The sequence below is a fragment of the Zeus faber genome (genome assembly GCF_960531495.2).
Source record: "Zeus faber genome assembly, chromosome: 2".
Taxonomy (NCBI): Eukaryota; Metazoa; Chordata; class Actinopteri; order Zeiformes; family Zeidae; genus Zeus; species Zeus faber.
In genome coordinates this window covers 44062418-44090222 of record NC_137189.1, presented here as the reverse complement: position 1 = coordinate 44090222, position 27805 = coordinate 44062418, and the positions used below count along the sequence as shown (strand labels likewise).

The 27805-nt window shown below is 43.2% G+C and overlaps 1 protein-coding gene across 1 annotated transcript in view; it reads right to left on the bottom strand.

Annotated features, from left to right (window-relative positions):
- The window catches only part of mgat5 (alpha-1,6-mannosylglycoprotein 6-beta-N-acetylglucosaminyltransferase), a gene marked incomplete at both ends in the record, with an annotated part of 88991 nt that overhangs the window by 2456 nt on the left and 58730 nt on the right, over window positions 1-27805 (bottom strand). Inside the window, 4 exons of the mRNA XM_080022226.1 lie at window positions 3384-3500; window positions 4923-5069; window positions 14884-15033; window positions 25462-25595. Coding sequence (XP_079878352.1) covers window positions 3384-3500; window positions 4923-5069; window positions 14884-15033; window positions 25462-25595 — 548 coding nt within the window. The remainder of the gene's footprint in view (window positions 1-3383; window positions 3501-4922; window positions 5070-14883; window positions 15034-25461; window positions 25596-27805) is intronic.

Below are 27805 nucleotides of genomic sequence, written 5' to 3'. Positions count from 1 at the left end.
GTGATGCACGACTTGCGAACGATCTGATCTCATCGAACAAATCTTTTAAACGCCTCGGGAGTCTGTAGTCACTCGGGCGAAAGAGAGAGTCGTTTGTTGGCGACTTGGTAACCGCAGACAGGGCCGCGGGCGCCCGCCGGGGTCGGCTCTCAAACGGCGGGAGCCCAAAGCCACACGGAGTCGGGAAAATCGAACAAATCAAAGATCAAAAATTGCATCCCTTCTCCACGTCCGTCCACGTTGCGTCACGCTACAGAGGGGGGGGGGGGCGAGAGGGCTCTGTGCGGTGACGAGCTGCGGTCCTTTGACCCGCTCCGCCGCTTGGTGTAGTACCAGGCGTAGAACTGGGCCAGAGCCCCTCACCCTCAACAAGAGAATTCAAATAACCTTCAAAGGAACGTGGGTGAAACAACGCCATCCATTGTTGTGAAACCAAGCCTTGATCGGTGCGTGTCTGAACGTCTTTGTCCATAGATGTGGACAGTTGCTGGTGTGTGTGTGTGTGTGTGTGTGTGTGTGTGTGTGTGTGTGTGTGTGTAGCAGCAGCAGCCCACCCGTCCGCCCGCCCGCCCAGGGTTGCGAGCATATGATTGTCGTGAACGGAGACCATTGTTTCTTGGCGCAACACGAGGTCCGGGACCCGGGAGCAGGATCCCACTCCATGTGTTCGCGGTATTTATGGAAGTACAGTAGGAGAATTTGATTTAAGAGGGTGTGATCGCCACAGTCGCAGTCATATCACGCATGCTTTAAATAACCAGGGCACATGAGCACACAATATGAGGGCGGAAATATTTGGGGGAAATTTTGTAGTTATGAGTGAAATCCTTTTAAATGCTCCCTTCTGGTTACTTTAATCCAGAACAGAATTGACAAAAATAAATTTAAGAAACGTAAACAGACTTATATACTTGTATAGGCTCACGGTCATACAAATAATTGAAAGAATTGAGTTGTCTTCTTTTGTTCACTTGATGCCATTATTATTGTAAAAACCTATAATAATGATAAATACCGCTGCGGGCAGCAATGCATAAGGCCCAGGTTAGTCGGTATGATGATGTGGTGAAACGATGTACAAGCCCTGCTCGCAATACTGCAGAAGTTATTAAGGCTAAAGTTAAACTAACTACAATTCAAGATGACATAACCAGGGCTTCATTTGCGGCGGATCCTGCCAGAACATTATCTGGGACCTCCGCTCTCGGATCTCTCTGCTCAGCGAGCTCTCCGCACGGTCAGAGCCAGCGCTGCTCATTCCCGTTCCTCAAAACAAAGCCAATTGTAACAAGTGTTTTCGTAATCGTAGATGTATTTATTTTCCTAATGGAGTGGAACAAAAAAAAGGCCTGTGTAACGGGGAGATGTTCTCTGCTGTCTTAAATCCTTTGGCTTCTCTGTGACATCTCGAACACGAAAACACAAAGATAATGCAATTATTTCATAACACCGACACAATAAATTCATGTTCCCTTCACTGTGTCATTTATTATGGTTATTGTTATGACAAACTACAATTCAGTGAGACATATAACCAAATTAATTGCCTGTAATAGAATACACCCTTATTTTATAATGACAACAGCTTCATAGCAAAAACTAATTTGGTTTGAACTATGAAGTATAATGTCTAAAGTAGACTACCATTAATTTGAAATGTGGCTTAATATCTAAGGAATAATACAAACGTATGCTGGGATATACAGGCAAATACAGACAAAGGTATCTGTAGAAATATATATCTCTGGAATTTCTATAAATTCTGAAGGCAATGTGTTCTTTTTTATTTTTAATACACAGGTATTACTCACCCTGGTGTGTGTCAGCATACAGCGGTCGTCTCACTGATAGATGTAACAGTGTTTATGTCCTGTTGTGGACGGTAGCAGTGATTGAGGGTGTTCCCCTTCCCTGCTCAGACAGTTTTCACAGAGTATTTGTGTGTGTCTGAGCTCTAAGGCAGCACATTCTGCCTCCCGTTTCTCTGCTGTCTTAGACATTTGGCTTTTCTGTGGCATATTATGGTTATTGTTATAACCAACTACAATTCAGGAAGATACATAACCAAATTAATTTTGTGTAATGGAATACACTCTTATATTACTCAATATACCCACCCTTATGTTATAATGACAACACATCTGGGTTTTGACTATGAGGTATAACGTTTGTATTATACCATTAACTTGGCTTAATATCTAAGGACTAATACAAATGTATGTTGAGATATGCAGGTAAATACAGACATGGCTATCTGTAGAAATATATCTCTCTGGAATTTCTATAAATTCTGAGGGCTAGCTCACCGTGGTGCATGTCGGTATACAGCTCACAGTAGATGGCGTCACACGTCTTTGTGTCCAAACTTTAATTACACGTTGTGGACGGTGGTGTAGGTGGTGTGTGCTCCAGCGTGTTCTCCTCTCTGCGCGGACAGTTAATAAAACTGCTTGTATTTCACTAGTCTTAAATTCACTTTTTGTTGTTTTAAACCCCGAGATGCTGTCTCTCTGCAGCAGAGGCATGCCTGAGGACGAGTTGGTTCCGGATGTGCTGTGTCACTCAATGATGACGCAGTGAGTCAGTGACGCTTCTCTGTGACCAATCAGTAGTCTGCAATGTGTTCACGTGACCTTAACAGGGGCTGAAAAAAAGTTCTTTCGTCTTTTTCTATCCACAAATTCACCCCAATTTGGATGAAATTTTGACGGCAGCTTGTCTGGACTGCCCCAAATACAACTATTTAACATTCACTTCTGTGGGTTCGACGGTTTCTGAGCGCCAGACACTTCCACCACCATTTTGTTCTGAACAAAAACAACAGGGCTCTAAAGGGGCGGGAGGGTACGTAGTGTTGGGGTGGTGTGGTTTAGGCAGCCACGTCTGTCTCGTTACACCAATCAACAGGTAAAGACCCCATCCCCACACACACAAGCCCTTGTCATGACATACTTTCCATCTGCTCCAGGCTTGTTCCACCTTGCCCACTCTGTACAACAAAACTGGCATGTTTTCAACCCCATCACTTGTGTCTCTGCATCGGAGGGCCCTGAAAACGCAACTCGGGTGGCGTGTGGCAGGTGGATCTGCCACATTTTTTGGGAAAAACTTAATAAATACATTTGTTTGTTATTTTTCCCTCCCTTATATATATATATATATATATATATATATATATATATATATATAATATTATATATAATCTTTTATATAATCTATTTCTAATCTTTATTTTTTTGCATGTCTTTGTAAGTCTTTGTGTTATGTGTAGAGGTGTTTTTGTGTTTTGTTAGTATGCAATCTGTTGCCATATGGTATTTCCAGAGTAAACCTCAACTACCCATAAATAACACATTAAAGGCAGAGTCCTTTTTATTTCTGACCTTCTGGCTGAGGATGGAGCGGATGGCCCTTTCCACCTCTGAGGGGTTTTCAATGTCCACCGTCCAGACATGGGGACGCCCGATGTACACCTCTGCATAGGGGTGCTGGGAGGTCAGCTGAATGAGGGAGAGTAGAGGAAGAAAGGAAGACAAGTTCATTTAACCTTCTTTGTCGATGGGAGCAGTCTATTAACAATTAACCTACCTACTTTAGTTTGCACTTTGACCCTTTTAATCTCTGCTTTTTTTTACCCATTCTTTTTATTTCTATGCTTTTATAATTCCTTTTTGCTCTTATATAATACCTATGGTGCTTTACGCCCTATGTAGAGGACTATTATGCTGTACGTAAATTACTATTATGTCCTATATAAAGGACTTGTATGCTCTATGTAATGGACTTGTTCACCAGAGTTTCTGTTAGAAATGGTGCTGGTTCACGTGTCTTGGGAGAATTCAATGCCCTGGAAAAATGGGAGCGATTCTGGTCAAATATCATCAATCGTGTTTATTGAGTTTAAAAGCTATTTATAGGCAGGCTATATAAAGAATTCAATCAAGAAGGCATGAAGATTTATAATATTTTTTATTGAATATTAAAAATAAAATAAGTGCCATCAGTTAACGCCGTTTTAAAAATAAATACATACTACGAATATTACTACTTGAAATCAAACAATTTCCATTCGTGAAAAATAAGTAACGAGTTCAGCTTGTATAAAATGTTTTAAATAAGATTTAAATTAAATAAAATGTTGATGAAATCAAAAACTAAATAAATATGGCTAGTAGGTGATAAATGATAAAGTTTGTGGTGTTATCCGTCTTTGTCGGGACGTCTTGTCGTCACATTTTACAAAACAATGGATATTTACCATCTGGTTTTGGGTCGGAACTTAAACTCATCTTTCTGCTTCTATGTAAAGGACTTGTATGCCCTATGTAAAGGATTTCCATGCACTATGTAAAGGACTTTCATGCCCTATGCAAAGGACTTGTATGCCCTTTGTAAAGGATCTTTTATGTTATATGTAAAGGACTTTTAGCCTCTATATAAAGGACTCCCATGAGTTATGTAAAGGACTAGTATGCTGTATGTATATTACTTATATGCCCTATTGAAGGACTTTTACACCCTATGTAAAGGACTAGTATGCCCTATGTAAAGGTCTAGTATGCCCTATGTAAAGGACTAGTATGCCCTATGTAAAGGTCTAGTATGCCCTATGTAAAGGTCTAGTATGCCCTATGTAAATTACTATCATGCTCTATGCAAAGGACTTTTACGCCCTATGCAAAGGACTTGTATGCACTATGTACAGGAGTTGTATGCCATATGTAAAGGACTTTTATGCACACACACTGAACAAAAAAGATGATTCCATTGTTAATAGAAAATATTTTGAGACTATTAATCATCAATTAAAATCGGTCAATGAACCCAGTGGTCAAAATATTCGCAAACTGAATTGAGAATATGCTTATTTTTTGGCATTATGGGCTGAATATTTTTGTTTGTACCCCCTTGACCTCACACACCTCTCTGAGGGTGGGCTTCCCCTTGAAGAAGTCCGTGTTCTTGCTGCTCTTCGGGGGAGTGAACTTGGGGTTGAGGAAAGCACAGCCATTGGCAATGGCCTCCAGTGGGGCAGGGCCCTCGTATGGGAAAGAGAGGCCCACGAACAGCTAGAGAGAGAGAGAGAGAGAGAGAGAGAGAGAGAGAGAGAGAGAGAGAGAGAGAGAGAGAGAGAGAGAGAGAGAGAGAGAGAGAGAGAGAGAGAGAGAGAGGAAAAGAGGAATACCAAGAGGAAAATGTACATGTAATTGTTTTTTTTTTACCCCTTTATTGACATCAGGGTATCAGAGAGTGAAGTTCAGATGATACAATACCTTTTCAAGACAATTTTAACTAACTTTAAATTTTAACAATATTTAACACAGATTTTCCGTATCAGGTTCAGTGGCAGGACTAACATAACATCAGAAATGTTGACTGCCACGCAGAAGACTCATTTTGACAAAAATGAAATACATGGATACATAAAATAAGATCAAATGTTTACAGAAAGTACTTCATGTCATCATGTCAGGGGTTAAATTGAGATTTCTCAATGTATTATGATGCATGTTGGGGTTTATCTATCCATCTATCACTCTACAACGAGTGATATAAATATTACCGTAATTACACCAACAGCCATGCAACAAAAGTTAAACTGCTGCTGGTGCAACTGGGTTTCTCAAACTATGGTTAACTTTACCGCAATGTAGAAACCTTGCTGCATTTGGCTGTTCTGACAATGGAAATTTTCAAAGAGTCCTCAAAGTTGTCTGTGAGTTTGATTACTCTATATGGAAGGCCCATATAGACCAATATGTCAATGGTGTCAAGGGAACCCATTCAATAACTTTTCTATCTATTAATTTACCAAAGGTAGGTGCCAGGACGGCGTCCATGTGTAATGACATGTAATAGATAATATGACATCTCAATATTGTGTTCACTATGCACTCCGGCTGAGGAATTATATCCTTCGGTAAGAGGGCGTTGCTGGCTAATGTCTCCTTTTATTTATTTTTTGTTGTGTTTTTCATATAACGAATGTTTAAATGTTGAAGACGCCACTCAATATAACAAACAAAAGTTTTAGGATCACTAAATACTTAAGTGTGTCAGCTAAGTAAGCTTGTTTGGTCTGGGGCGCATTGTATGGCCATGATCAATTTGCATCTTTGGTTGCACTGGCTATGGTTCCAGAGTTTTGGGTGAAACGCCTCCCATAAACAAACCAGCACAGCTGGTGATGCAATACAGCGTCAGCAGAGATAGGCTTGTTATGGGAACTACACTTAAATCTATGAATTACATTGCATTGCATTTAGCAGACGCTTTTATCCAAAGCGACTTACAATTATTCAAACACTGACGGATGCAGCCATCAGGAGCAATTAGGGGTTAAGTGTCTTGCACAAGGACACTACAGCATGCTAGCAGGAGGAGCCTGGGATCGAACCAGCAACCTTTAGATTACTAGACCACCAGCTCTACCTCCTGAGCTACTGTCCACCGTCAGAAATGACCAAATCCACAAAGTTTCATAGAACAACATACGTGATTCATAGTACTATCGTCTGCCGCAACATTTCCTGCTTCTACACCTATGTCTTGTTTATGTGGAGGGACTGTGTGATTATATCTAGTTATGTGTAGTTTAGCCCAGAAACGGGACTCTGCTTTGTATGGAAAAAAGTGCACCAAGTCTCCGGGGGTGATGAGCTGTTTGTTGTTTTTTTAGCCTAGTTTAACAGTTTTATGTTGCGTTGTTTAAGTTTTTGTCTCCTGCCCCCACGTCCACGTAAGAGATAGCCCATTCTCCTCCCTCGCTCTCCCCACTGAAAATAAGCTTGCCCTACTCGGACACAGAACACCAGACTGTCATAAATGGCTCCCGCCATGCAAAGCAGATGCAAAACGTGTGAAGGACTCCGGGTAAGGGCGGGAATGTGTCTGAGGTGAGTGATGAGGGTGGGTGCAGTTGGCCTTCATCACTGAACGCCGTTTTCCCCATACGTGCTCAAAAGGATTACATAACGCTGGACACAAGGCATACCGCCGTGAATGAGTCTATTGAGCGCCTCTACACATTCTACACATTCTGAGTGCTCTCATACAACGCAGTTTACTACCACTCCCCATCCGGCATTGTGACATGACAGCATTGTCATCATGTCAGATCACGCCTCAGACTCGTACTAACATCTCCTTCCGTCCGTCTCGTCATTGCCCTTGAGAAAGCACAATCGGTAAGCTTATTCGTGTATGCATACAGTGTAGGAGCGAACGTATTGACAGGCTATTTGCATCTGCGTAGAGATTGATTGTTAATTGTCAATGCGTTGCATTGACATTTCACTGCATATATGTATGAAAGCATGTATATGTATGTGACGAATAAACCTCTTGAACATTGAATCTGCACTGCATACTTCCGCACTGCATACTTCTGCATTGTATACTTCTGCATTGTATACTTCTGTACTGTACTGAAGAGTGAAAAGATTAACTTCCCCTCAAGGCATCACGTGAGCTGGAAATGCTGGGTCCTGCTCCCGGGCCCCTGGGAACTCTCAAGCTCCACCGAACTCCCAGGCCCCAATGGGCAGAGCCCGGCTTGGAGGGAGGAGCAGAGGGCCCGGACAGCAGTGGCAGTACAACATTGGCTGCACAATGCTGGCCCGTCGAGATGTCCAACGAGTCCTTCAAGTCGGCCAACAGGCCCATCAAGCCCAGCGGGTCCAACGTCGGTGCACCGGCAGCGGCCCGCGCAAGAGCAGCAGTTGCTCCTGTGGAGGCCGCTTATGCGAAGCGTCAAATTGATATGGAAGCGGAGTAAGCACACATCGATGTGGAGAAAGCACGCCTCAACATGGAGAAAGCCAAGGGCCCTTAAGAAGGAGTCGGGCTGCAAAAGCACCAGCAAAAGCATTCGGAGTCGCTACACTCCCCACCCTGTGCCCTTGAAGAGGATATATGTCAACGCGCATTTTGGGGGCCAATGTGACGACGGAGTCAATCGGCATACAAAGAATGTCAGAAATGGGGCGTATAAGACTTGTTGAGCTGCTTTCAAACATGCACTGCAACCCTGAATTTCTTAAGGTTAAGCGGTTGTTATCTGCGGGGGGATGCGGACGTGAAACTGTAGCGGGGCCAAAGTTACTGTTATCTGGTAATTGCCGATTGCCGACCGGGAAAATCTGTTAAAGTCCGACATATTTAAATCTCTCCGGTCATAATATCCAGTGAAAATAATTCCCTCTAAGCACAATTTGAATTGCTGCTTGGCCATAAACAATTATGATAATTCTCGCCATTTTCTTTTTACCTCCATGTCGAAATAAAATAGACATTGCATTCATCATTTTCATATACAAAATTCCGCAGATCTGTTCATTTCAGCATTGAGCAAGTTGCAACGGAAAGCCAATCAGTTTGGACGATCTAAAGCTGACCTTTCTCCTCTAACCAATCACGTTTGTCGTTATAGAAACAACCCCCGCCCGATGGTTGCGCTTGTAAAAACACACACACAGCTGAGACAGAGAGCAGCGTCCCAAGCGCCGTCGGAGAACCAGAGAGATGACGTATCCCTGACAAAAGAGCCGCATACATCCATAGCTTGGCGTTTTTTGGGATATTTAGGTTCCGACTCAAAGCAGATGGTAAATATCCATTGTGCTCTTAAATATGTTGATGAGAAGTCCCAACGAAGATGGACAACACCATAAACTTTATTATATATTTTCACCTATTTTATAGAAATAGACCTATAATTATTATTATTTTTACTATTATTTAAAAAAGCAGCTGCAAGACTAAAAGTGACTAGACTAGAAGACTAGAAGTGAGGTGGCTCACTGGGTAGAGCGCACCATATACAAGGCTCAGTCAGTCCTTACCGCAGCGGCCCGGGTTCCATATAAAATGAGGTTTCAGCCTCAGTTCATCAGTGGTGCAGGGTCAGGGACGGACTGGGACAAAACAATGGCCCTGGACCTTTTTACCCAGACAAGCCCACCACGACCAGCCCGCGGATGCGCCACCACCCACTCCACATTGACGCACATACAAACACACCAGCCCTTGATACCACACTTATAAGCATAATGGATGGATACTCTAGGCTACTGTAACACTAAAACAGAGATATTTTAAGAGCAAAGGTTTGTTGCCAGCAGACCACCACTGTGAGTATAACATGAGAGATCCAAGAAGTCAGTGTTTCATGAATGTCTATATTTGAACAGGCTGTATAATCTATTTCAACACAGGAAATTAGTCAGATAATACCGTTGCCAATTTAATCACTTTGACCTTGAAACTCGAAGGGCTTATCTTCAGGGCAGGTCTATAAATAATAATTCATTACAAACATCAGATACTGACTGACACATTTGTACTTCTAAAGTGCTGTTAAACAATAAATATTTAAATCAACAAATACACTCTAAATAATATCTAAAATTGAACAATTCTTGTTTTTTGGTTTTTTTTGCCCTGTTGCTAAGGTACAGACCATTACTCCTGGCCTCTGTTATTGCTAGTCTATGAACAATAAAATAATATTTAAATAAACAAACACCAGCTTGTATATATTTGTACTATTGCAAATATAGCACTTCGGACCAGCAATTTGGGTAATGCCTGGATTATTTAAAAGAGAGAATTGGTAAGAAAAGCAAATAATAATGATATTTAGCGGCTGATTCTCAGTTTTTCACAACCATTTACACTTAAAAATCATAGAAAACGTAAGTCATTTATTAAGTATATATTGCTGCTTTTCTGTTGTGTTAAATTATCGTAAATCATATGGGGTTTTCTGTCAGTCAGACAAAACAAGCAGGTTGTAAACGTCACCTTGGACAGTTTTCTGCCATTTTACAGAACAAAAGACTAACTGCTGGCGTTGGCGTGTGAGTTGTTGAAGTGGTATTGAACCTGGGGCTACTGTCTAGGAGAGCAAAACCTTGCTCGCTACACACACACACACACACACACACTGTACGGACCACACGTCAGTGAGTATGTTCATACCTATATATATGCTTGTAGTCAAGTTTTTTTTTTTTTTTTTTTTTTTTTTTAATTTTCAACAGCGCGTTGGGTAACCGCAATGCTTCACAAAGCTTCATTTCATGCATCCCTACTTTGCAGTTTGTGTTATCGAACTCTTGCCGCCGCAACTACAAACACTGGCCCGTCTGCTTTAAGTACAGTGACCTGACTGCGGTCCACATCCTGCACATTTATAGCAAATTGGATGATGATGGTCACAAAGCCTCTTACTCTAAAACTCATCTCGTTCCGTTACCTGATTGAGTTTTCGAACTTTGGCGTTACAGTGAAGCACGAAAGTTAGTTCATAATAATAATAATGAACTGAAATACTTTAAAAATAACTAATATAAAATATTAAAATATGATAAAATTAATATTGCTGCTGGACTGGTGTGTTCACACATAGCATTAATATTTATTCACATTACAACTGCGCGTCATTCTGACCTTGGTGAATAAAAACAAGAAATTGTCTTGAAAGTCTAGTGTCCATCGCCAATGTTCTGGCTTCCACTGGCCGACAGGTGGCAGCAAAGCACGACACTTTATTCCTGTGTGCGTGCCCGTGTGTGTGTCTGTGTGTGTGTGTGTGTGTGTGTGTGTGTGTGTGTGTGTGTGTGTGTGTGTGTGTGTGTGTGTGTGTGTGTGTGTGTGGGAGAGAGCGAGTTATTCTCTGTGGCTCCTCTTGAGCCATGACAGTCACTATTTATAAAGGAGCGAGAAAAATAAGGAAGGAGCAGAGAGGCAGAGGAGAGCGACGGAACCAGGACAAGGACGACGACGCCGATACGCATTCACACACACAAAGAAAGAAACACTCATTATTCATTCCCAGTAGGGAAATTGAGGAATTTTATCTTCTAGTAAAACCTGAAGCCAGGGGTCGTCACCATCATGACATTTTAGTTTGGAATAATTGCCATACAAAAATGATTGAAAATGTTCATTATTATTTCTATCTCATCTTATGGAACAATCAGTGTCATAAATACACACCCACCTCATAAAATAGGTTTATTTTGCAGTATATTGCCAATTGTTTATTTTTAGGTAAATTGTTCTGGTCTGTTTTTCCTATTTTTAGGTATATTTTTCTTATTGCTTACTGTTAATTTTTTTTGTTTATTGTATATTCCCCAAATTTTCCATCTCGGTTCTTTTTTTACGTTTACTGTATAGTGCCAATTTTTCCAGCTTCTTCGGTTTATTGTATATTGCCATTTATTATATACACCCACACCCACACCCACACCCACACACACACACACACACACACACGTATTTATTGTTTATTGCACAGCTTCCCATGTGACTTATACAGGTGGTGTATTGTGTATTGTTATTTATATTGACAAATATTCTTGTTCATTTTGAAGTTTATTTTTATTGTTAGGTTGATAGTACATTGCCATTTTTTTTATTGTTGGTTTTTCTGGTTTATTGTTATTTTTTATTAATAATTTGCCATTTTCGTCTATCCTGTATTTCATTTTAAGTTTAATGTATGATGTCAATGTTCTGGTTTACTGCCTATAGACATGCCCCCTATTTTTATGTGAGCCGCTGTGGTGCCAATATTTCCCCTCAATCCATCAATCCATCAATCCATTTATCCATCCATCTTTTCCCCCGACAAATTGGGGGTAGATTTTCCAGGCTTAAATAATAAAATAAAAAAGTGAAATTCAACGTCTTTAAGGCCTTTAGAGACCCTGTGAACCCTGTCTTATTGGCCATGTTTCTTTCCCTTTCATCTTTTGACTCCAGCCGAGCCTCATATAATCAATTTCTTCTTGGCCAGAGGCCGAGAAGAAATCCGCCGAAGAAATTCTAGGACTCTTTCTCAGTGTCTCTCTCAGCTCAATCCTGTAGCCATCTGCTCCATACACTCCTTCAAAATAATGTAGAGCTAATAATAATAAAGCGCTTCCGACAGCCTTTAATGGAAAACCTCAACGCAGACATTCAGGTGTAACACAATAACTGTCCCTGCGTGAGTGTGTTTGCTGGTAAACAGCCCCCACAAAAAAAATGTTTTGATTCATCAATTGCAAGAGCCTGCTGCGCTAGCCTGCAAAAACGACCGCATCTTTTTGCTGTGATGTCCATTGAAAAGCCCGTTCTTGAGGGACTGAGCCATGATGCAATCATTGGCAGATTTTCCAACTACAACGAGAGCAGTTATCCTTTGACGGTCCCGCCCTCACAGCGGTAACGCAGAAGCTCAAATGCGGGACAAATACAATTAATGGTGAGGCAAAGCACACAAAGTAAAGGTAAAAATGGAACTCTGGTCCTGAAGTCCTACATTCTAAATACTTCAATGTGTACAATGTGGTGTTGGGAGATTCGTAAGGCAGTCTTACCTACTTTGTATGTTCTCAAAGTATTTCTGAGCAGTACTTGAGGAACAAATACTTAGGTACCATCCAAATGTGATGTAATGTTGTAATAATGAAATATAGCAGTACTCCAGTACCATCCACCTCTGAATGCCATGAATGAAGACCACCTTTAAAGGGATATCGGCATATTTGGCATTTTATTTTATTATTTCTTATAAACAGAAGAAAGTAAAGATGAGCCTTGTGTGAACAGATTCAGAAATCAGGTTCAGAATACTGGCAAATGTATTGCCTTCATAAATGACGGAAGTGATCATGAAGTTATCGCCTACATCTCTTTGCTGTCTCCTTCCGCAATTAAGTGACAATTTCACGTTAAATTATGAATAAGAAGCAAAATAAGAGATCGTTAGCGTCTAATAATGACCCCTGACGAGCTCTTGTTCTGAATCATTTTAGCAAAATGTTTTTTCTCAGAGCCTCAGTACCTTTCCAACCCTCTGAAGATAGCCTATGTTCACAGATAACAACAATAATAAAAGAATAGCCTAACTTTCAAGTTCTCATTGAGAATGTGTCCGTACTTCCCTGTCAAAACTCACGGGAGATGAGCGTTTAGAGGCATTAAAAAAAGAAAATTATCCCGGGGAAGGGTACCCCACCCAACCCCTAGAGCGAGCTGAGCCCCTCTAAAGTTCAAGCTCCAGGGAGGCGACTGAGCACCCTTTCGTTTTAACGGCATCATCTGACACGACAAAAGACGGTGGCATCGAACACCTTTGTGTTCTGCCAACCACGCTTTTAAGGTGAAAATCACTTCTGTGACAACACTGCTTTTGAACAGTGGGAATTGTCAAGGTTGAAAGACTCATGTGTCACTCTGCCCTGCCTCAAATATTAATCCAAACCCAAGTTTCCAAGTGCTGTGTTTTTTTTTATTTCAAGGCAGCAGAAGCGATAAGAATTTAGAATTAACAGCCTTATCCAAGGATGTGGAAAGAAAACAACAAATGTGCGCGTGGCGCTCTACCAGTCTTGTTGCCTGACAGCGGTGTGTCGTCGGCGAACAGTGCGAGCGTGTGTCTTAGCCTCTAAGGTTCTTTCAGGACAGCCGCCACCTCCACCTTAAAGGCATCATTTCAACCGAAAATTGAACTAGACTAACAAAGAAGCGCCAGCAAACCCTTCCCCCGAACGGTTGACCCGTTGTCGGGTGTAACCAGGCAATACGCAGCGCATCCACCACTGATGCAGTGAGGGAATGGACAGAAGAAGAAAGCAGAACACTAACCCCCGATCCACTGGGCTGATCAACCAGCCACGTCTTTTTGTTTGAAAAGATTTGTTTTGCATAGAGTATACTGACGACGGTTTTATTTTGGCCTCAAAGAACAAAGATAGTCCTGGCGACTGACAGATATGTTGAGAAAGAAAAGGCTTGACAATGAACTGCAGCCCCGTTACCTGTAAAACCATTCAGTCTGAATTTGGAAAATATGTTTGAATCGGTAAAATGATGTCCTCCTCAAAAGAGGTCGGAATCTTATCGGGAATTTCTTATTAGTTAAGGTGACGTGAGAGCATTGACTGAATTGACCTTTCCTAAAAGTACATTGATGAACAACTTCCCCTCAATGGTATTCACTTAGGTTTTGGCCGCTCTTCAATGGGCCCATGAAAAACAAAACCTGGAGGGTCCAGAGGGTGGGATCATTTTGCAGCCTTGCAAACAAAGAGTGAAAAAGAGTATGCTCTCCTAATGTTCATCTAAACATGGAGGATAATGTTCGAGTTCAAGTTCAAGTTCAAGAGATTAATATGTTGTTGGTGGTCTTAAGTTTACTGGAGCAGCTCCAGCTTCTCGTGAGAAAGATGTCAAAGGGAATGTTTTGTGGGATGTTTGCGGTTTTCACGGCGGCCAACTTGAGTCACACTACTTGATTCCAACCAGGGCTTAATGTGTTTAACTGTCTTCAGGGAGCATAGAAAGACATGTCTACTTGAGAGCTGTTTTTTGTTTTTTTTTGCTTGTTTTTTTAAGTACATCTCAAGGACATTACGGTCCAAGAGTCCTGACTCCCTTTTAGAGCCAGTCTTTTTGTTTTCCCTTTGGGTAATGTTACACTACCGCTACAAACATCCGAAAGTCCTATACATCAAATAAATACAGCGCATTGTCAACATTGGCACTTTTCTACTGCAGCCTTTGCATTATAAAATATCCTTTCTGTCAGGTTTAAACTTGGCCAGGCTACTTTAAGTGTAGCCTGAGTGCATAAGAGTGCTGTCACTGGTGGAGAGCCATGAAGATTTCAAATAAATAAATAATATTCCAGAACAGACAGACATTATTTTGCATTTTGGAGCCACCATTGTCCAATAACCGATTTATGTAGATGGTGGGAAAGTTTACAGAAAATAAGCTTGTTTGATTGACCAATAAGTTAGGTGGCGTGAAGTTGAAGGTGATGCATGACTTTGTGACTGTTCAACTGAAAAGCTTTTGGTTGAGGGCAGCTCTTTGGTGTCTCACCTTGGTCTCCCTAAGAAGGAACTGCAGGTCGCGGCCACTCAGGATGCCGTGGTTCCTCACGTAGCTGGGCAGGTGCACGGTGCTGGTGCCGTGCACGGTGCCGTGCACCTCCGTGTAGGCGTGGATGATGTCCAGGTACTTCTTCTTGTCCTGGAACCAATACAGAGGAGAGAAAAACAATGTGAGGAAGCATTTTCCTGGACCTTAGACTCTAGACTGACAAAAAGGCGATCAGTTAAGTGTAATGTTCCAGGATGTTCCATTCCTTTTAGCGAGCGCATGCCAGGGTGTTTGCAGTATGTCCTGGTGACTTTTTGTACACGTTACCTTGTCTGTACCCAGTGGAAGACAGGTAAAAATTGCATCAATTGAACCGCATCACCACACACACCAAGCACTGCCACCGTTGTCCAGGTCTACCTCTACCTCTTCCGTTCCTGATCACCGGAGACGATAAAGCATCCTGATAACACCGCTGCAACTTGCCCCCTTAACATCAAAAGACCAGGTTTAACCAGTTTCCAGTCTGCTGAAATAATAATGGCAAAAAACCCTATGTTTGATCATTGATAAGCTAGTCTCTGAAGACCCTTCCGTATACCAAGGATTCCCGTTGAGCAGCCCTGAATACGAATACACCAGATGGAAGGGGTTGGGGTCTCTTGAGGTCATTCTCAAAATCATTTTCCTGTTTCAATCCAGTAATAAACTGGTGCATGTGGAGAAGAGCTCGTGTAAGTTGAACAAGGGAATGTAGGAATTTGTGAGACAGGAGGAGGCATGGTGGCAGAGAATTGGGCAAAATGAAAAAAGTGGGCAAAATGCACCAGCCCAACAGAAGCAGGTTGAAGACGGCCGACGTTAGCCAATCGAAGCAAAGGTTTTACTTGTTATTCACAAACACATTTCTCTCTACTATTACTCAGGACTTTTATTGATAAACAAAACTTGTCTCATGCGTTTTCACAAACCGTTCAGAATCCAGAAGTAGTGGGCAGCCAACCAACTCCAGTTCTAGTGGCGAGGCCTTGGAAAGAATGTATAAACTGATGTGCGGGTCTTTAGGTCGGGACAACAAGAAGAAACCCCCAGGAACTTGGGGAGAAGACACAAACCCCACACAGAAAGGCCCTCGTCGGGTTTAAACCCACAACCTCCTTGATGTGAGGCAGCAGTGCTATCCACTGAGCCACCATGCAAGTATTTTTCTTTTGTCCCCATCTAAAACATTTCAATGGCATTTTCCATTTCATGCAATTTACTTTAGCCTGACTATAAATTAGTTAGTTTACTGTCAAAAACTGACTCCACAGGATTCTACTTACGCTTTACACCCATTTCCCGACACTGTCCACTGCAATTGGTTTGGATCACGTGACTCACGGCAGTGCTATTTGGAAATGTATTCGAAATGATGCCCATTAATAGGTGTGAGCTAGAGGTGCGAATCTTCACCGGCCTCACGCTTTGATTACGATTCACCTGTCAAGGATTCTCGATGTATGTCGATTGCGTCTCAATGTATCGCTTTCCCAATTTCTATATGGGCACTGATGTTATTTTTTGGTCCCCAGCATTTCCAGAACATTATGTCTTTGTTGAATGTCAAACTTGTGTCACAAAGCAATGTTCAGCTTTTACACTATCCACAGTAACTTCACCCTTTGAGACATCTGCCGGTAAAGGCTGCCACAGAGACTGTATAACCAGCTGGCCCCAGAGATCGGGGCTCTCTTCTAGAACAGACCCCTAAGTGCGTGTTCTTAAAACTTTGAACCAGTACTTAATAAATAGTAATCTTCTAATCAGTCTTTCTCACCTCAGTCCAGACATCCAGTCCAAGCTCACTTAATTAACCAGCAGCACCAAGGCCTGTTTTTCATGTAGGCCTAATTATATTTCCAATCCCCCGATGATGTTCTGTCACTGCATTGATGCAGAACCGTCTACATTTGCATCACGATGCATCTTCAAATCAAGAAATGTCCACACCTATAGTGAGAGCAAGCATATTTTACTTAGAATACAGTCCACGGTCACTTGAAACGGAAGGGCTCCCGTGTTAAAAGTCAAATTCAAGGAAGAGGATATGCCTGTTTAATAAGTTTAAGGAGCACATTTTGTGTCCGAAAGGCAATTCCCAGGGTCCCAGTCCAGAAGGAACTAAGGTGCTGAGCCTCGCACCTAACTCCTTACCCAGTTTGCAGGGAATAGTCGTGTTCTTCAAGGCTGCGGTGCCTCCAGACAGGCAGTGAAGATCAAAGCGGTCAACGTCCTGTGTAATGACAGGATGCAGCAAAGGTGCACTCCTAATGGGTCCGTTTCAAGGTGTGCGCTCGTTGCCGCTGCTGCTGGACCCGTTACGGATTCTCATACAAAAAAAATCCTGGAAATGCTTTGTGAAATGTGTTGAAATATGAATAAACACCTGGTGAATGCCCAGTGAATTTTCTCGAATGCACTAGAATGCTGCTAAATGGTGACGTGGGAATCATTATCGTCATTAACGAGTGAATTGCATTGTTATTGTAATAATCAAGTAATATTGTGTGTTGGAAAGGAGCTTAAATTTGACCTGGACAAGGCCACATGTACTCACCCTGTAATCCAACATGTTCGGCCCCCTTGATCCCTGTTTATTTTTTTCCCCCAAAAACTGCCTGCTTGGTAAATGATATCTAACTATCTGCGTGTGTGTGTGTCATCTATCGGAGTGTGTGTTCCAGGCAGCTGCCCGTCAGGGCCTCCAGAGGCACCGGGGCGATCGGATTCCTCAACTCAGTACTGTTGTTACCCGAGGAGCAGTGTGTGTGTGTGTGTGTGTGTGTGTGTGTGTGTATACGGGGCTAAAGTCCTACCTAGAAGGGGAATTAGCTGTAATTACTTGTATCACACTCAATGAGTTCAGACTGTGGCTTCCCTGTGCATGTGTGTGTGATGAAAGGTTACTTCCACTGAGAGTGTGTGTGTGTGTGTGTGTTCATTGTGCGTAATCACCAGGTGTGTGTGTGTGTGTGTTTGTGCATGTGTGTGTGATGAAAGGTTACTTACACAGAGTAAACGTGCTTGCGTGTGTGTGTGTGTGTGTGTGTGTGTGTGTGTGTGTGTGAGGTAATAATGATGAAAACACACACGGGAGTATGACTGTCGTGGTAATTCCAGAAAAGGTCACACGGAATAAGGAAGGTTGCTGACTAATGATGGCCTCCGTCGGCTCAGATGAGTGGAGACCAAGTGCTGCGCTTTCAGAGGTGGGGTAAAGAAGCGCCATGAAGAAGTAATCAACGGTTGTAGGGTTATTATTTTTATTTTTTTATTGTTTTACTGTGTTGACCTTTGTTGGAGGAATGATGAATCACGGAGTTTCCAGTTTTTTAAAACATCCGTCTGTTTTGTTTGTTTTTTCCCCACTGAGTCATTAATCAACCGACAGAGCCTTCCACTACAAAGGCTGCTGGCGTGTGATGAGAAGCTTTTTTATTATTATTGCACATTTTTATTATCATTTGTTTCTTATTAATTTCTGTTTAATTAAAAAACAATTTCCTTTATTAAGTTGTTGTGTAGACACCAAGTTGATCATTCTGATTGGAGTCAGTGTGTTTATGTGTGTGTGTGTGTGTGTGTGTGTGTGTTTGTGTGTGGTGAGAAGGAATACTTTGGCCTCGGTAAAATTAACTCAACACAAAAGACAAGTACATCTGAGTTAAAAAATTAAATAAAAACCTGATCCATACATAACTAACAGGGAGCAAAATTAGAAATTACAAATAAGTTGTTAATTGTTTTTATGTTTTACTTTTTAAAACACACAGTAATAAAAGTGCTTTACAATTATGCTGCAAGCAGCATAAAAGAAGCTCAACTGCAGTAAGATTAAAACCACACACTGTGGGCATAAAAAATAAAATTAAATAAAAGAAAATAAGATATCGTAAGCTATAATACAAATGAAAATGAAGAGGACAAAGACCACAAAGGTGAGGCTTTAGAAAAAGAGGTTTAGAAAAAGACCAACCGATGAAAAGGGGTTTTCAGGCGCTGCCACCTGCAGGTTGGCAGACCCAGGCAATTAACGTGCGGGAAAATGAGAAAAATGAAAAATTTTTCAAATTGTTTTCATTTCTTTTTTTTTTTTTACTTACTATTACAGCTGGACTTTTTGTCATGCAATTTAGCCATCTGACATTGCCCGCAACCTTGGACGTGATGTGACAGCACGGAGACGTGACAGAGCTCGCGCCGCCGCGAATCACAACTTGGCGAGTAGAAGAGCTGCGGAGAGGCTCCAGAGCGTGCTTTTAGTTTGGATTTACATTTATTTGCCAGTTTCCTACTCGTATGAAACAAAAACGGAACCAAGAGGCAAGAACGGCGGTGACATGGGACCCGCGGTTTGCTGTGGTTAACAAGTCTGGAAGCAGCATTTGGAACCGGCAACTGGCGAGACAGAGAGGATTGGCTGAGGCTGGTGAAGAGGGAATTACGGGAAACTAAGCGGGGGGAAAAAGAATGAATGTTGAGGATTTACAGATCCAGATCTTTGGGTGATTTTATGGTGTCTTGATTTTTTTTTTTAAATATGGCGTCCGAGGCAGAGAAAACGTGTGGTTATCCAAGTTAAGGTGCTGGTGAAAAATGACCATACTGGCAAGAAGGGTCTGCATTTCCCGCCAGACAGAGTAAGATGTGATTCAATGTTTGTGTGTGTGTGTGTTTGTGTGTGTGTGCGTGTGCGCGCGCGCACACGCCTGTTCCCAAGTTGAAGAACTGGAAAGCAGATGGATTGTGACGGCCTTGTACACGGCTGATTGAAGCCCAGGACGAGGGAAGGGGTAGGAGGAGGAAGCTTTATGACCTTGTACATCAGAGGGAATTTGTAAAAACCTTGGGCCGGAGAATTGGAACGCGAGGAGGGATGGTGGTCCGGGTGCGGAAGAGCGCGCTTTCAGAGCGAGGAAGCGGGAAAAAATAAAAAAATAAAATAAAAAGGGAGAACGACGAGCAGGTGTTAAAACTGAGGGGCGGGAAAATGTTTCATATCCCCGAGAGGGAAACACACGATGTGTTTATGTCATTGCACCAGAAAATGGGCCGACGGCTCCAACATGTAAAGAAACACCAAACTCATTTCCTTCAAGGGAAGAAGTGTTGCAACATTTCTAAATGCTGGAATCATCCGTACATTTTTCTATTGTGATGGTGCCGTCCAGATGTCACCCCCCCCCCCCCCCCGCCCCGCCAGCTCTGTGGCCATTTAGGATTTTTTTTGGTTTTAAACGGGAAGACATGTTAATGTCGGACTATCTCAGACAGTCTTCGGGGTGAGGTGGTGAACTCCGCCCTTATGTCGTCGCCATCAAAGCGCACCCCAACGGGCGGATGCATCGCTAACTGGCTGAGAAGAGGAAGACGGGAAAGAGGAGGAGGAGGAGGAGGAAGAAGAGGTGGAGCAGGACTGATCTGGGGGGCCTCATCGGCATGCAGAAAGGTGGACCCGGTGGCTCCAGGTGGAAAGGGGCCGTCCACGTCAAATGCGTCGTAAATCCGCCTCCCGTGTTGAAAACAAGGGTGGGGTGGGAGGGGCTTCCGAGATTTTGACACTCCCCGCCGCCTGCTAACTCAAACGATGACATTGAGGACGGACAGCCGCTAAACGGGGGCATTTATCCGGTGAAGGATTGGCATTGCCCCCATTCCTGGGCCCAAAAAAAAAAAGATGGGAAGTGAGCGGGGAAAAAACCCTCAAAGAGAACTCAAAAGAAAGCTCGACTGCCAGAGGTGCTTGATCGCCGGAACACTAGACAGATACGAGAACAGAAAGATTTGTTTGCACCATTGCTCAAATGCCGGGAGCGATGCCGGGTGGTGTTATTCGCGACTACGGACCATGAGCTGTTTGTGGTGCGGAGGCTATTCCGCACACTTGATAATTGTGTGTGCCAAAAAGGCGAGTTCCTGCAAACAGCCAGGTGGAACGGAGGCGAGCCGCCGGAGGAAGGTGGAGGGATGGAGGCAGACGGATAAATGGCAAGAAGAAGCGGAAGGGTATTGTCTATTGATATTGTCTTTCACGGTTTGGGGTGGCGTTCCAAAGAAAACCCCCGAAAGGCCCGGATCCCTCCGGCCCCGCGCAACTCCTGCCGATTGCACTTGTTCTTTTATTCCTCCGGTCATAATTCCGGCCGTTGCGGTTGGTCGTTGCTTTGGTGCGGTGGCCATATTGAAAAGCCTGTACAGCGACAGGCGGACGGGCACCAGCGCTCACCAAGACATGAGCAAGTGTCTGCGTGCTTGTATGTGTGTGTGTGTGTGTGTGTGTGTGTGTGTGTGTGTGTGTGTGTGTGTGTGTGTAGAGCAGAAAGGAAGAGTGAAGGCAGACAGTCACTGCTGGCTCCCTGACTCTGCCCTATTAGTCCACCGAATTTGGTTGCTATAGAAACTGCCTCAACAAGAGGCAGTCCGGTCATTTTATCCTCGGCAAAATAAAATTAAATAACCGCAGCCAGGCTCCGCCTCTAGTCTGAAGAGGGAACACTCTCACGTATAGTGCCTCTGTCTTAAGGAAGGACGGGCGCCCTGAGCAGGACTGTGTCCCGGAAAAAAAACGCCCACTTAGCGCCCAAGCCTTTTAGTGGACGAGCTTCTTCATGTTCGGGTTGAAATTTAAATTGGATCCAGTGGCTAAATGTGGCGCTCGTTTACTCTTTGAATCACTGGAATAGCGGTAGACCACTTTCAACTCAAGCAATTAAGTTTCCGTCATTGCCCAATCTGCCAATTCTATTTTTAAATATGATCAAATGGAGGGCTGCCACGCCCACATGAGCGCAGCAAAGTCTAAACTTTCACTCACGCAGTTTCAACATCTTTTCTCAGTGGGTATTGCAGTTTTTTTCAAATGGAAAGCAAGGCGCTGTCGTTTCCTTCTCTGATGCGTTTCAGAGCAGAGGGAACTTTTTTTTTTTTTTTTTTTTTTTCCCCACCCCACCATTTTCAAACCAAATTTTATATACTTCCCGATTATTATTATTTTTTTTAATGGTTCAAATTTAGCTGGGTGGTTAATAACACATTTTTTCTGTGGTGTGAAACTCAGAACACGGTTCTATTTTTATTTTACAGGGGCTTGATCTCAGCACACATTCAGCCAGTCTGTGCTCACATCACCCTCTGATGTATTTCCCAATAAAACTGAAAGGTGATATAAAGATGATAAAGTGATAAGCCTAATCGGGAGAGAACAGGCGGCTATAAATGACGTGCTGTCTTTCAGTTCTCCTTATCTTGACACACCGTGACAGTGATAATGGCAGGGCGGGATATTGGAATCGCCCCCGTATGAGATTGAGGGTGTCGTTATTGGATCCTGGGGGCTTCAAAATCCCTCAGTGGTCATGGTTCGAGGAGGACCTTCTCGTCATGAGAGTGTCGCTGGGTGTATGACCGAAGAAAGGCAGGAAGTGAATAAAACATAATAATGTTGGAGAACGCGGAGACGAAGTCCAAGTCACGTACGTGGAGGAACACACGCATGCACGGCATCGGACCCGATTCTTTGCTTTGAGGACATAAATGATGAAGCTTTCCAAGATTTTCCTCCCATTTTTTCCCCCACCCACTCTGAAATGACAATCCGCAGTGCAAATTGGATCGTCCAACCAACCAATCCAAGGTACGGCTCCAACCCCCGGCTGCAAGGCCTGGAGCGGTAGTCTTTCTGATGAGGTGATGGGAGTGGGCTTGAGGGGTATTAGATGTTTTCTCATCGCTGCGGTTATTAATTGGGGCTAACATATTAGAGACACAATGTCAATCAGTGGAAAACGAAGCAGACGTTCGCCGAGGCACTGGCAAGCAAGCGTCCGTATTGGGAAGCAAAAAGCAAACGTAGCGACAAACTCAAACACAAGTTTTGAGGGGGAGGGTTTTTCGAAAATAGCATCGTTGTGCGCGAGCTTGAGATGCTTAACATTGGATGTGAGATTCAGTTATTTGTTCCAAAATGTAAAGCAGTGACTGAGGAATGACGGTGTGGTAGCAGGGAGTGCCGTAGAAAATGATAGCAAGTATGCAGCTACACAGTTTCTACAGCCATAGAAAAAAAAGAAAAAAAAAAGCGTTTAGGAATTGTGGTTGGACAGGAAAGTGTCATCTGCAAGCTTGAGCTCAATTCTATTATCACAAGCTTTCATAAAAAACAACTCCTAATGGCACCAATTACAATGTTATCATATTCCGGGGGCAGATTATTATTATTATTTATTTTTTATTTTTTTAATGCTGCATATCCGGCTTTTTCTTTTTGCTAAGCTGTTCCCGGTTCAGGGAGCGGTGGAGAGGCAAAAGTTGAACTCGGGGAGGGAAAGGGAGAAAAAAAGCCCCGGAGCCAGTCATCTCGTTATCGGTCGGCCCTCAAAATGGCCCCTTTAATTAAAAGCGGGAGGTAATGAACACGCCGGGGAGTCTGATTAGCGGCTAAAGCCTCCCTCCGCAGGCTTATGAGGCCTCTCTCCCCGCTCCCCTCCTCTGTAAGCTGGGCAGAATGGCACGCCACTGGGCACCGTTACTCACCGCCGGTAGTGGAAGTCAGTGGTCGACCTGCAGCAGCAACACCAAGCTGCTCAGCGGACAGGTTGGAAAAGAGAGGGGGGGGGGCGACAGTGTGGCGATTGCGGACAGTTCACATTCATTCTAAGGGGCTCATTTTCTCGACAGAGATTAAAGTTGTGGTCCCTGTACTACGATACTAGTATAGTAGTAGTATTATATTGTCAAGAAGTAAGCTCGAATGCAAATCCAGATGTTCAAAGTTAGGATTTTTCAAGGGAAACTGGTAAGGATTCATTTTTCGATGGAAATGGAAGCCTGGATAGAGGTTTAAAAAGAAAACAAAAAAAAAAAACAACTGCGGATGGAGTGCTTCCATGATTGTAGTAATTGTAGTAGTAGATGTGCTGCCAAATTTGTCTAAATTTTGTAGAACCTTAAACAAATGCACGCTCCCTCCACCTCGCCCATAAAGCAGGCTTCGAAGGACACATCAAGTGTTTCTTGCATGTTTTTTCTATGGCACTCCTTGCCATATACTGACACCACAGTCGCCATTGATTTAGACAAATATAAGATTTTAGCATCGACACATAAATCTCTTGTCAGGAAGGCACGCCTCCAGGGATTTTCAACGGCGAGAATGAACTCACTGGTTGGAGCGGGGTCTATTTTTTTTGTTTGGAAGAAAATTGAGGGCGGAGAAGCAGTGAAACTGGTTGGTGGCGGTGGCCTTTGAACCCGTGGACAAAACCGGGGGCGCAACTGTTGAGTCAGGAGGTGGAGAAGAACCGGGAGAAAGGCCAGACACAAAGGCATCGGCACAATCAGCTTCCAACGTTCCTCTGTCCCTCTTAAGGCACAAATCACATTATGTGCGTACGGGTAATTACGTCAGGTACATCCTTGTCACCCGACCATGTACCTCTGTCCCGTTTCCATTCAGTGTCTGTTGAAAGCTCATCAAGGGGGCTGGCGGTAATCCAACACGCCGCGGCGCGCCAAAACAATATACAAATCTCAGAGTCTCTCCGATTCCGGGACGGCGTAATCCCCCCTCGGTCGGCGGAGCGCGGATATGAATTCATCACAAAGTCAAACCCGAAGGGAGATAAGCCAAATTTCAGCTCCTTCCGCGCAGACTGTTATCAAGTTTCCTCCCCAAACTTTTTGCCCAAGGTTGTTCAAAGGGGTCTTAAAATGGGTTATCCTTGGTGTGCTCGTGTTCCCCCCCCCCCCCCTCCTTCTTTTTGGCAGGCCCACTGAAGCCAAGCACTTTCATCTTCAGAGGAAGTGTGGGAGCGTGTCGGTTTCAGAGGCTGAGATACGGAAAAATAAAAGTGCTTTTTCGTCCGTGTGAGTGGATGTGCTTTTCCGTCAAAGTGTGTTTGATAGTGCGCCTGGGCACGTGTGACCGCATGCCAGTGCATGTGAGAGCTGGTATTACGTTAACAACGTACATCCTTTTCCTCCCATTGCCGTTCAATATGTCCCAAAAAATTGGGGAAGCTGGGTCAGTTTTGTCATTTTGGGGCCCAGGGTGACCCGTCGTTGACTTTGAACAGTGCTGTAACAATGAATTTTGTAACAACTCGACAAACGCAATACCTTTGACCTCCATTACACAATAACACCAGCATTTTGGAATAACTTGCAGCATTTTGTAATAAACATTGTGAACACAATACGTACGACGTTTTGCCACATTTTGTAACGATCTTTTCGCATATCATGGAGGTTACCGCTTTTTATGAGTGTGTAATAATATTTATATAATTCAACATATTATGCACTAACACAAAAAATGCTGTCAGAAAAACACACAGTGTCACACTTTGGTAAACAGAGTCAGAGGCACAGACATAAAAACAAAAAATACACGCATTAAGTAATTGGTAATTACATTACGCAATCTGTCGTTACTACATTACGGTATAGGTTGTTATAACATGTGGCACAAGTCGTTTTGTATTGCATTCAGTGTGGTTATTGCAAAATATGTCTGTCATGACATTGTGAAGTTTGTACCTTCCAGAAGTTGTCCACCTTGCCATAGACCAGCGACTGGTTCTGCCGCTTGATGTCGTCAATGTGCTTGATGTCGCTGGCGTTCAGGTGCTGCTCCACCACAAAGCCCAGGAAGCTGTTGTCCGGGGTGTGAGCTGCAGGGCACGTGCACGCACATGCACACGCACACACACACACACACACACACACACACACACACACACACACACACACACACACACACACACATATTATAAACCAACACCAGCAAGCTTTTATTACATCTTACATGTAGCTTTGCTAATTTCAATCCCCCCCCCCCCCCCCCATGGGTGGGATGGTTACTATGGAAACAGGAGGAGCAGCAGGTCAAGCTTGTTCGCTTGAGGTGGAGGCACCTCGCCATCTACAGCGTCTGCCTTCAAGAAGAAAAATGTCCAGTGGACTTTGAGGATCTCATCAACAAAAAGAATGAAGGATCGGTCTCGATTTAGAATAGAGAGTGTGTGTGTTGGGGAGTGAGACAAAAAATATATATGAGTACCGATGTCAAATTGAGTTTTAGCCCGTTTACTAGCCAGTACACACATATTACATTACCCCCCTGAGCCTTTTCCCGATGACAGCTCAGGTCTTCAGATTTTGCCGTATTTCGCGTTTGGTAATTTAAAAAGTTGAAGTGATGGTGCTTCCACCTTCCCAAATGGAATGGACAGATACAAAATGAAGTAACTGTGACTGAGGTACGGTTGTTGTCAGCTGTAAAATATGTGCGCTGACTGACACTCAAATTTGACACCCAACATGCTCCTTCAATGGTACGTAGATGAAACAAATCGTCGTCACTTATCGGGAAAAAAAAACAAAAAAAAAAAAACGTATCCGTTTTGCCGATTGGTTTATGCAAGCCGTCTGACGCCCAAGTAGATTAGTTAAATCTGTTGCCCGTGACGCTGGCGTGCGATACAGCGTGACAACCTAGAGTGTGGAGCATCGTGTTTTTCCCCCACATTTGGCATGCGTGAGCGCTGTGTGGCTGACAGGAAAGACACAGTGGGCCACATTGAGGAAAATCGCAAATGGTTTCTCTCTCTCTTCCTCTAAAGGCACCTTAAAAGTCAAAATCTCTCGCTCTCTCTCTGATTTATGACAGAATTTCCCTTTGGGTAGGAGAGCTAAAGACATCGTCCCAAACTAAAGACACTGAATATCAACTCCCCCACCTCCTCGTGACATTGTGTGAGCTCGTAGGGAGATAAAGGCAGCGGGGTTTGAATCGCAGGAAATGGGAGAAGATCAGAGAGGGAAAAAGAAATGTCCAGCTCAGTAAAGAAGCTCCAGAATGCATTCACAGGAAGAAGATTGGTTCACAGGTCAATCAACATAAACTGGATGAAATTGCCTAAATCGAGCCTACAGACAAAGTCTTGAGTGGTTTGGATACTGCAAGGTTGTATGCCGAGTCAAGACGGTATACAGAGTTATATAGATGATCTATAGTTATTCAAACTTCAGGGACTATTTGCTTTCCTTCCTTCAACTACCAGGGGTGTACGGTGGAGCAATGTACTTATTGGGCATTGTTTATCCCAATTCATGGGTTATTTCATCATTCTATCATTCACATTGTGAAAATTGGGATTCTAACCAGGATTTGGGATTTACGTTTTTGAGACTCCTACTGTGGCAAGACAAGCGTGAAGAAATGGTTTTAAGATTTCATTCCAGGTTGAGCGGGTGTGCTGGCTTGGATAATTGTGCGTCACTTTTTGCAAAGCGCCATTTTAATAATAGCTTGAAATATTGAAGTTTTGGTGCAGAATACGTTCAAAATGGTACGGGGGGGGTGACGATGTATTGCAGGCGGGGGAAAAGAAAGGCCTTAGAATACCAAAAAGTGGACTTCAAGGTGGCTCGGACGAGCGCTGTGTATCGGCAAGATTTTGGCAATACGGTATGTGTGACGATACAGGGGTTACGATTCAATATATTGCGTTTAATGTAAGCAAGGCGATATATATTGCCTTTTTTCTCATAGTATAAAGAATGAGTAAAAACATCATAACTTATTTTTATGCAATCAGAACAGTGGGATCTGCATTTATATTGATCGCAGTCCATAGCACTTCCTTTTGTATAATCTGAGCAAAGGAATTAACGTTTGCCTATATCAGTAGAAAAAAACAAAAGTGCTTGCAGGATTCTTTAGGCAAACAAATTAAGAAAATTAAAAAAACATAGATGTGTACAACGCAGATGTGTACCGGATGCAAAGTCGGCTTGTTTTGCTTGCAGAACATTATTTCAAATTCGATTTCCCACAAGAACATAATGAAGTGGTGGACCGTAAGTTTCTTTAGTCTCT